The sequence below is a fragment of the Acomys minous genome (assembly GCF_964271855.1).
Source record: "Acomys minous genome assembly, chromosome: 2".
Classification (NCBI taxonomy): Eukaryota; Metazoa; Chordata; class Mammalia; order Rodentia; family Muridae; genus Acomys; species Acomys minous.
The window spans coordinates 17,074,351-17,085,806 of NC_140484.1; the positions used below are offsets into that span (position 1 = coordinate 17,074,351).

Genomic DNA, 11,456 nt, shown 5'->3' on the forward strand with positions numbered 1-11,456 from the left:
TTGTATTCCAGCAAGAGCACGCAGACCTAGAAGGCCTTTGGATGCAATCTCTTGCCAGAGCAGTCATGCTCTGAATTAACGTTCCTCTACATACAGGCATTTCTCCAAGGACATTATGCAGGTAGAAGTGGGTATATGAAAAGATGTGCAACGTCATTCAACAAATCCAAATTAAAACTGCAACAAGGAGGCTGTTTCAGCAGGAAAGAGCATTTGCTGTGCACGCATAAGGACTTGAGTTCAAATTTGAACACATGGCTGCAGTGTGGGCCTGGAAGCCCATTGCTGATGGTGGAGGTGGGAGGGGGGAGAAACGTGAGGATTTCTGGGGCATCCTGGCTGCTAGTCCAGCTACGGCTACAGTGAGAGACCCCGCCTCAAGGGAATGAGGTAGTCACAAGGGACCCAGCAATTCCATTTCTAAGTAGGTACCTTAAAATTAGAAACCTGGCCAGGCATAGTGGCTTATGCCTTTAATCCCAGCACTCAGGAGGCAGAGGCAGGTGGATCTCATTGAGTTCAAGGCCAGCCTGGTCAGGCAAGACAAGACTACACAGAGAAAGCCTGTCTTGAAAAAAAAAATTGGAAACCTATGTCCACTAAAAATCTAATACATAAATGTTCCCAACAGCATCTTTTAATATAGACAAAACTAAAAACAACAAATATCTATCAATTGATGGGTGGATAAAAAATGTGGTCTAGCCATATAATATTTTCTGTCCAAAATGAATGAAATGTTGATATATACTATAATGTGGATAAGTCTTTAAAATGTTATGCTATGTGAAATAGCATATGAAAATATGAAATAGCCACACCAAGTACATTTAGAGACTGGAAGTAAATGTGTTGTTACCAGGGGCTATGACAGAAGACAGCAAGAAACAAGTGACTGAGTTTTTATTTGAGGTGGTGAAAAAGTTCTAGAATAGTTAATGAATAATAGTAACCTTTATTTACTATAATAAAAGTAAACCTAGAAAGAAGAAAATATTAATTCCTGCTGCAACATAGGTAAACATAAGATTCTTTGCTAAGTAAACTAGTAGACACTAAAGGCTATATATTACATAATTTTTCATGTTTGAAATGTCCTGAGTAGGGAAATTCTGTAGACAGAAAACAAGTTAGCAGTTGCCAGGGACTGCGAGAGAGAAGAGCATGGAGAAGAGATGAGAGATACTGCATGGGCTCAGGATGGTTTAGAGTGATGAGTCATCCTGGAATTAGACAGTACTGGTGTCCACATTAGACTTTCCCGCCTTAACTATAGCTTTATAGCACACAAACTATAATCTCAGTAATGTTTTTAAAATGATGCATGAGAGCGCCGACACACTTATTTGCTTGGCTGGATGGTTGTCATGGAGATATTGCAGCCATCTTAGGATCATACACTAGCTTAAAAGGCTTGACATGCTGAGAGTACAAGAAGAAAGGTAAAAACCAATCAGCCACCTGCTGTTGATGTTTCTGGACCTCTTGTTTCTTTTTCTTTTTAAAATTTATTTGTTATGTACAGTGTTCTATGGCATGTACACCTGCACACCAGAAGAGGGGGCATTAGATTGCATTACAGATGGTTGTGAGCCACCATGTGGTTGCTGGAAATTGAATTCAGGACCTGGAAGAGCAGTCAGTGCTCTTTTTTTTTTTTTTTTTCCTTTTTCCTTTCTTTTTCTTTTTCTTCCAGACAGGGTTTCTCTGTGTAGCCTTGGCTGTCTTGGACTCGCTTTGTAGACCAGGCTGGCCTCGAACTCACAGTGACCCACCTGCCTCCCGAGTGCTGGGATTAAAGGCATGCGCCACCACACCCGGCACAGTCTGTGCTCTTAACCTCTGAGCCATCTCTCCAGCCCGACCTCTTGTTTCTTATAACAATACACTGCTTAATGACAAGTTCAATAGAAATGCTGCGGTGAAAGCCTTAACTGATGTACATACATTCTTTACAGTCAGCTGCCTTAGTACGTTAGTCAGCTTTTCATCACCATGATAAAGTAAAGATGGAAGGGTTGTTGTGACTCGTGGTTTCAGATCGTTGTCGTTTGGGCAGGTAGCATCAGAGAGCATGCAGTAGAAAAACCTGGCAGGACAGGTCTGTCTACATCATGTCAGCTAAGAAGCAAAGAGGAAGGATAGAGGGAGGGCCAACATGCCTGTATCGCCCTCAAGAGCAAGGCTTTGATGATCAAGTCTCTCAGTACCTCCTGAAGCTTCTACCAGCTCCCAATCATACCACAGTCTATGACTAAGCCTTTAAGACCCTGAAGATCGAAGCTAGCACAGAAAGGACAGGTTAACAGGACACAAAGCTGCTTAACTGACAGCCCATGTTCATGAGTGGTTCAGTTATGTAAACTGCTTTCTTCTTTCTATTGTAACCTGCTTGAACTCTATAGCCTCTCTGTTGAGACCTAATTTAGTTCCTAGAGTAACCGTGGCTCCTCTGCTGCAGCAGCTTTCACTCTTAGCATATCAGAAGCCATTTTACTCCCATCTCCATTCTGATTATAAGGTGAAATCAAGTTCAAGTTCTCAGGCCCTATGTGCCTGAAACCAGGAAGGGTCAATGCTTGCTGCTTAGAATAAGATGGTAGATGATAAAATGTGTGTTCTGCTTGGGTTAAAGATAAATGACGTTCTATTAGAGTTAAGAGCACAATGTCCTGCTATGTTCCTTACTCCCAGAGAGTTAGAAAGCCCCCAAGATCTCCCACCCTAAATCCCAGCCAATCAGCTTAAAATGCTTTGTCTAGCCACCTGGGTACATTATGCTCAGAACAATATCAATTCTTCTTATATTTAGCTAATCAAAATGAAGTAATGATGCCCTCCCTAATGATTCCCACCTAGTTATCTGGTTATGGCTTTTCTCATAAAAAGCCTCAGAAACAGGCCAATATCACAGACTGATTCCCGAATTCAGACTGTGGCCCTGACCAGTTGGTTCTTGTTCAGGGTTCAAATAAACTTCCATCAATCTGAGTCTGGTGTTCAAGTGGTCAGTTTGTGGCTATTCCTGAACCCTCACACTTTCAGGATGCCTACTGATGATTGTAGGCTCCATGTCATGCACGAGAGTAAGTGGAAGTGCTCTCTAAAGCCTGTGAAAGCTGCCCTGGAGAAGCTGGATGGTAGTGTCGCTACTGGTACCCAGAGTGACCTCATCTTCATTTCCTATGCGTGAGGTAAAGAAGTACAGTCTAGGCTGTTTCTCCTCCCTGAAACTCAGGGGAACTGGTGAGGGTACCCAGTTGTCAGGGACTCAGGGCTCAATGTCAGGGAAAGGTTAGCTGTGAAAGGCAACACAAAAAGAGAAGAGGTCTATCCCAGCTATTTATGTTAATTAAGACTTATTTATAAATGCAAGTGAAACTAGGAGTTGCTAAGAAATTGCGAAAAAGAATCTGAACAAAAAAGATGGACAAGAATATTAAATAGCACAATTGATTCTGGGATCAAACAAATAAAAAATAGTAAGTGAAGAGAAATTTAAAATTAATATTCCAAGATGGACTGGAGGAAACATTGTATATTTTAAACAGGTGGCTTTTAAAGAAAAAGGTATATTCAGAAATAAAGAAAAATTCTTAATAATTGCTGAATATCAAAATAAAGATTTTTGGGATAACTGGAAGAAATCACTGAGAAAATCTTCTAGCATATAGAGAAGATTTAAAAGGAGAGAGAGAATGAAAGAAGGAGAGAGAGGCAAAGTGGAGAGGAGAACCCATCAGAGAATTCAATATCTATTCAAAAGAAATTCTGAAGACACAATTTCTAAGTCAGAAGAAAGGAAATAAAAGAGTGACAAAACAATTTCCCTGAGATGAGAAAGCTAGGAGTCTAGGTTGGATGACACACTGAACAGTAAAGCTCTATGAAGCCACACTCTTGTGAGTTTTCAATATCAAAAGAATAAAAGGTACATGATGAGGATCACAGGAGCAAGAATTCTTAGTTTTTTTTAAAAATTGGCTGGAGAGATGGCTCAGGGGTTAAGAGCACTAAGTGTTCTTCCAAAGGTCCTGAGTTTAATTCCCAGCAACCACATGGTGGCTCACAATCATCTATAATGTGATCTAATGCCCTCTTCTGTCCTGCAGGTGTACATGCAGGCAGAACAATGTATACATAATAAAGAAATACATTATATTTTTAAAATATAGAGAAAAAAAGAATTCTTAGTAGCATGAGACTCTAAGGGAAAAAATATTTTTTAATCTTCAGAGCTTAAAAAAAAAAAAGAACTCGAAAATCGTGGAAATAGAATTCCATCAACACATGAGTACCTTTAAGATGAAAAGACTGAGAGATTTTACGGTTACCCTTTCTAAAAGCTTCATTGGCTGATATGCCAATAAAGCAGCTTACAGCCAATCACTGAGCAGGGGAGAGAATAGGGCTGGACTTCCTTCCAGCCAGGGGAGGAGGAGTCAGGAAAGGAAGCAGGGATTCAGTCACCAGTAGAGGACCAAGGAAGACCCAGGAGGAAGGAGCTGGAGCTGAGGAAAGCAACAAAATACAAATATTGCTGGGAGTAAGACAGGATAACATAAAGGGTTAAGAACAGACTTAAACTGCTCAAGATTATGTTGTGAAGCTTATTTTTAAACAAATAGAAAAGAATCTCAATTATTTGTGTGATAGCCAGGTGAAGAAATAAGCTAAGGGAAAGAAAGAAAGAAAGAAGCTAAGAGAAACAAACACAGTTTTATAAAAAATAGCTTCAGCAGAGACCTAAGAAATTTGAGAGCACTAGCCCTCCAATATCAAGTATGAAAATAGAAAGTAGAAGAAATGTTTTGGGGGGAAAAAGTCCAAAATAAAAAGACTGAAAACACAAGAAGAACAGGACAGAACAGAGCTTGAAGGCTTGCCTGGATCTCTGTGTTCGACTCTGGGGCAGCTCTGCAAGTCTTTTCCTTCTTCCTGGCCCCTGGCACAGCACCACATCAATATGCTTGGCAGAAATACACCTCTTATAACTTGACAGATGAAAAATATCTATGTAAGTACATCACTGGCAGAAACAGATGTAACTATCAAAATATGTATAGCTATAGAACAGGACTTGAAAGTAGAAGGATGAAGAAGTAATTTTTGCTTTTGCTTTTACTTTGTACTTTTTTTTGTATCAAAAAAAAAAAAAATGCCGTGGTGGTGCACACATGTAATCCCTGCATTTGGGGAGGCAGAGGCAGGTGGATCTCTGTGAGTTCCAAGCCAGCTTAGAAAACAAAGCAAGTCAGGACAGCCAAGGCTACACAGAGAAACCCTGTCTCAGAAAAAATAATAATAATAACAACTAGATAGTAATATATAACAGTGTTAATCTGGAATGTATCAGAGTCATATAGTTATCAATAAATTTAATTTTCTTGCTATTTTTCTGGATCTTCCATACTTCCTACAGTAACCACATACTGCCTTTTATCATTAGAAACATGCGCACACTTCAGTTTGCAACGAGATACACAGCTGTTTAATGGTTCACTAAGTACCTAATATTCTTTGATTCTGATCTCTGATTTTTGAGAATTCAAAGACTTTCTAAGACAACTTTCCTCTGTTGTTGTTGTTGTTTGAGATTTTTGAGATTATAATTTAACTACAGTGTTTCTCCCTTCCCTTTTCTCACTCTAAGCCCGCCCACGTAGCCCTCCCCACGCGCCTGCAAGCTCACTGCCTCTTTTCCGCTGATTGGTGTTCATGCATACATGTATTGTATATGCACCTGTATTTCTAATCCGCTGAGTCCATTTATTGTTACTTGTGTGTGTGTAAAATGCAACTTTCTATAAAGCAATTCATCTTTTTGGTATTAAAGGAGAGGAGCCTATTATTTACCCACATTTAATACTTGGTAGTGCTTTACCATGCACTCCATCTAAATCTGCCTACTTTGGAGAGTTCTACATCTACCACCTCCCTCACACACAGGACTCCTAATTCAGTCTTGGTGTTTTCAGGGGTTATCCCCCCAGAAGCCCTGTCTACTTTGAGACAGCCGTTTGTACTGGACGGTTTTCTGTTTACGGAGCTAAGCCCTTCCACCCTGGGATAAACTCCTTTCTCTTATCTCGGCCTTGCTCACTAGAACGGAGTTGGGCAATGCTTTATCTTACACTTCTGTAACTGTGCCCTTGGTGCACTGGTTTAACCTCAGGCTTGTTTTTGCTGTACCTCTGACCTCAGCATTTCCACAGCTCCCAATATTTGTTTTTGAATTCAGTTTGTTCAATTATCTGCTGTTTTCTTGTCCTTTGCTGAAGATGAATCTTTAAACCAACTAACCTGGGGAGTCAGTTACGTGTTGCTCAAGCACACAGACTTAAATCCAAATGAGATAGCAACCATACCAAGGGCAAACTACAACCACGTCAGCCCAGGCATCAGAGAAAACACAACACAAAGGCAGGGAGAAGAAAAGCGACTGAATGGAGATTTTTTCACAGAAAAAATGAATTTTTACTTCAGGATGAATTGTGCTTCTGCTATTTTTTTTTTTAGACAGGGTCTCTCTGTGTAGCCCTGGCTGTCCTGGACTCACTTTGTAGACCAGGCTGGCCTTGAACTCACAGCGACCTGCCTGCTTCTGCCTCCTGAGTGCTGGGATTACATGTGTACTCCACCTGTAATTTTTAAGAAGTTATATCTGTGCCTGTCACCCTCAGAACAGGGTCAAAAAAAACTTAATATAAATTTTATTTATTTTTTTAATTTTTAAAATTTATTTTATTTTTACTTATTTTTTTAATTTTTGGTTTTTTGAGACAGGGTTTCTCTGTGTAGCCTTGGCTGTCCTGGACTCGCTTTGTAGACCAGGCTAGCCATGAACTCACAGCGATCCGCCTGCCTCTGCCTCCCAAGTGCTGAGATTAAAGGCATGCGCCACCACGCCTGGCTTAATATAAATTTTAAATGGGTCTCAGAGACTGGATGAACATGGGTAGATTAGGGTCCGTGCGGAGTAATACATTGCTTTTTCTTCTTTATAGAGATTCAAGTTAAATATAATGTTTAAACAGAGTGTTAACTCTATACCTCATGCAATGAACTAATATCTAGCCATAAAAAGGAGATTACGCACTAAATACACTACCAAGCTGAAACCTTGAAACAATATGCTAAGAGAAGCCAGTCATGAAAGGCCATATATTGTATGGTTATCTTCATACGTCAGAGACAGCAAGTAACCTGGCTTCGCAGAGGTAAGAGAGACAGAGGATTTCTTTTCAAGTGACTAGAAGTGTTCTAAAGTGGCCTCTGATGATGATTATACAAATCTGTGACAAAAAAAAAAACCCAAAACCAAACTAAAATTTAAAAAAACACCCAAACTGTATTTAAATGGGAAAATTATATGGCATATGAATCACTTCTGAGAAAGTGCATTTTTAAAACTGAAAACTCTTGTCTCTCCTTGGAAACTCAAGAAAAATGAAGGAAACCTCCTTAATTAACTGACAGTAACTACAAGCTCTGACTTATCTGCAAAGATGCTGGGGCAGGAGGCCAGATGTCCTCACACACGCTTGACTCAGACCCCATAACTAGGGTGGGTACGTTTGATACCAACATTAAACAAATGTGGAGATCGGCAGTGACAGAAGCAGATGTTTTCATTCCTGGTGGGATCTCTGCTATAACCTGTGTTCTTCCCATGACTTCCCTGATGTGCCTTGACACCATGTAGACTAACCCTTCTTCTTCTTCTTTCAAACATGAGTGATCATCCTGACTGTTGAAATATGTTAGAAAAATGTAAAAACCTATTTCAGATCCAAGTTTTGGGCAATATAAGTGATTGTTGGATCGGTGCAAAAGATACGTGATACACTTCCTTTGCATCTCAGAGTGGGCGCCAAATGAATCACACCCTCCTGATCTATTAGAGCACCTTAGAGATAGGGGGACCAATTGTTCATGTCTCAAACTCCTAATAATGCTAATTAGACCCCTCATTTGTGCTTAAGGAACTTAATAGCCACAAGGATTCAGATTCACTCTTCTAATACAAAAACCAAAGCTATTCTGACTAAGAAATACAGCCAGTAGGAAACGGGCAGGGCCATAGGTAGCATGGCTCTACTTGAAACAGTATTAACTCAGCAAACTGGATAGAGACTGGGTCAAGGACACTAACCCCGCCCCCAAAATGCCACATCTCTACACCAAGGAAATTAGAGTTTGAAAATAGTGGAGTTACTGTACCTGCTTAGCAAGGTAGAATTTAGTTATAGGAGATCTCTTGATCCTGGATCTGTACACACTGAAAAGCTGCCAAGGGGCCAAGAGCCAAAGAAAGCCCAAGGGAATCCACACCAAAACAGTTTGTTCAAAGCAAAGTGGCAGGTCAGCATCTTGTCTTTCCAGATATGAGATATTCTGGGGGGACCAAAAGGGAAAGATTGTTGGATATATACTTTAAAAAGACAGCCCATTCTCCCAACACTCTCTACATGTTTCCAAACACCTTGAGTTCGTCTCCATGTTTATAGCAAGCTTTACCCTTTAACTCTCTGTATGTTCGTGCTCATCATTAATTCAATATGTTACACTAAAGCAAACTCACCATTTCATGACATTTAGTGGCTTTTCTGGCAGTCCCACCTCCAAAAACTTACCTTCATGTGACTTTAGGTGAATTTCTACGTAGGCTAGTGGGTATCAAACTTATAAAGTATTTACCGAATTATGGTAGCACACACCTTGAAGCCTAGCACCAAGCTACCCCTAACCCTGACAGGCAGAGGCAGGTGGATCTCTTTGAGTCAAGGCCAACCTAGTTTAGAAAGCTCCAGGCCAGCCAGGGCTATACAGAGAGAGACCTTGTCTCAAAAACAAAACGGAACAAACAAACAAACAAAAAAACTCAAAGTTATTTCAGTGCTCATAGTGCACAAATTTATAGTCCTGGTCTCAATTCCATCCATACGCTCAGCTGACAGCATCTTGAGAGCAGACTATTGTCATTTCAACATCAGTACATCCCCAAAAGGTTCAGACATGCCTCCTCTTCCTCCTCTTCTTCCTCCCCCTCCCCTACAAAGTGTGATTTAGCAACGTCCATTCCTAGGACCGAAGAAACTGCACTTGTCTTCATTTCTCTGATAAAAGGCACTTCTGCAGCTAGCTAGTCCAAGAAAATCGTCTGCAGTACAACAAACATGCTAAAAAATAATCGGTAATACCTTTCCTAGATAGTATATTGTATGGAGAAATTAAGATTTTTTTTCTCTTAAAAAACTGAACTCAGGCCAAATACACTTCTATATTTACTGGTTCATACTGGTGGCCATGTGTGCCTGCATTTGAGAAGAAGAAACACAGAGAAGAAATGTAATTTCTCACCCAAAAGGTAGAGTTGCAGAATTCTTCCATGTTGGCTGGTCTCCAGAGCGCTTTGGTAATGAAGACTTTTCTGGCTTCGGTAATGAAGACTCTTCTACAATTGTCTTGTTTCTTCTTTATCCTCTTCCTCGAAGGAAGCAGATGTCAAGGGGCACTGTGCTTTTCCCATTCTCACATCCCAATTAAAGGCATGCCTCCTGACCTTTCATCCTGACAACTTAATAGTTAACTTTGCTGATTGTGTGTTTATGTCATCCCAGTGGACAGACATGTGACTGGGGAATCGCCAGAACAGGGAGGCTTACCAGTGACTGCCCTGAAGCCCTGCCTCTGTAATGTAGCCTGTAAAGAGGGAACCAATCAAAGATGTTAATGCAGCTGGCAAATCAGGAGCCCGGTTCCCTTTCTTCTCCTGCTGTTAGTTACCTACAGAACATCAACAGAGGGACATAGGTCCCGATATTCGGGAGCGTTACTTCTTTTAACTCCATTAAGAGTTTCCAGAAAAGTGCTGGGATTAAAGGCATGTGCCACCACGCCCGGCTATTCCTCTGAATTTTTAATTAAGAACATATAATGAACATAAAATTTGGTTTAAGGTAATAGAAACTTAGCTGGGCGTGGTGGCACATGCCTTTAATCCCAGCACTTGGGAGGCAGAGACAGGTGGATCGCTGTGAGTTCGAGGCCAGCCTGGTCTACAACGGGAGCCTAGGACTGCCAAGATAACACAGAGAAACCTTGTCTTGAAAAACTTGAAAACAAAAAAAGTAATAGAAACCTTATTTGAAAAGGTCAGTTATATAAGCATGCAAAAGCACTGTGAACCAATGCTTTTGGCAATAAAATGGCAATTTAGGCAATAAAATGGCAATCTTGCTGGTAGGATTAGGTAGGGTTTTTTTTTTGTCTTGTTTATGTATTTTTTAAATTTTCCATAATTATCAAGTATTATTTATATAATAAATTTGAAAGTACATAACAAAATTTATCATCTCGAGCAGTTCTACGTATGTAATTTAGGAGTGCTAAGTGGGCTTGCATTGTTAACTAATTTCTAGAACATTTTACTTTGCAAAGCTGAAATTCTCTGCCAATTGTGGACTGCCCCTTCTCGCCAGTCAAGACTGTTCTGCTGTTCTGATGATAACATAAACAAGTAAATGTAGTTTTAATATACTTGTGCTTTGTTTTGTTTTGGGGACAGGGTCTCTCTGTGTGGCCCCACTGGCCTGGAATTCACTCTGTAGACGAGGCTAGGCTGGAACTCACAGAAATCCACCTGCTAAGCACCACCACACCAGCCTTGTATCCTTGATTGTTGAAATAAGACATTGTAAATGAGCTCTGCTGTTCAGCTTCAGAACTAAGTTTGCATTTGTGTTGATTATAAAAAACAGTTCTACGGAATCCTCCAAACTATGTGTTTACCATGTCAGTAGACACATCTTGGTGTTCTTGATTTAGGATGCTCTGTATTAAAAATGACATCTTTGTATATAGTAAATATTTCCAAAGCAAAATGTCTAAAATTTTAGATAGCATTTTCATTTTTCTAGTAAAAAACAACAAAAAGAAGGACATTAAAAACAAACAAACAAACAAACAAACAACTAGCCATGTGGTGATGGCTCATGCCCTTAATCCCAGCACTTGGGAGGCAGAGGCAGGCGGATCGCTGTGAGTTTGAGGCCAGCCTGGTCTACAAAATGAGTCCAGGACAGCCAGGGCTACACAGAGAAACTCTATCTCAAAAAACAAAACAAACAAACAAACAAAAAAAACCCTGAGGGTTTTGCTCTATTTGTCACAGTCCTGAGCCAGAAACTACAGTGGTACTCAGCAGAGGCATCTAAACTCACATGGACATGTGACTGGGGCTCTCTACGCACAGGGAGGCATACCACTTCCCCAAAACTGTGATAACTGACAAGAACCCAAGTGCGTATCCAGAGCCAGCTCCATCGCGGCGAGAACAGTAGCTCACTGGACTTTAGAAGGATGCTGATTTCTGATGGAACGGATGGCATTCAGCTTAAAACGCCAAGCATGTCAAGGAATGCCTGAAGTGGTGATAAATCCTGGCCATGACA

General features: G+C 40.5%; 1 protein-coding gene across 2 annotated transcripts in view; it reads right to left on the reverse strand.

The window, feature by feature from the left end:
• The window catches only part of ABCC2 (ATP binding cassette subfamily C member 2), a 69,503-nt gene extending 59,978 nt beyond the window's left edge, over positions 1-9,525 (reverse strand). For both annotated transcript variants that reach the window (XM_084754523.1, XM_084754522.1), the window contains exons 1-2: positions 9,364-9,525; positions 8,224-8,397 (exon numbers count right to left, since the gene is read on the reverse strand). In XM_084754523.1, the coding sequence (XP_084610649.1) occupies positions 8,224-8,397; positions 9,364-9,393 (204 nt within the window). In that variant the 5' untranslated portion in view covers positions 9,394-9,525. The remainder of the gene's footprint in view (positions 1-8,223; positions 8,398-9,363) is intronic.
• Between the last annotated feature and the right edge of the window lie 1,931 nt (positions 9,526-11,456).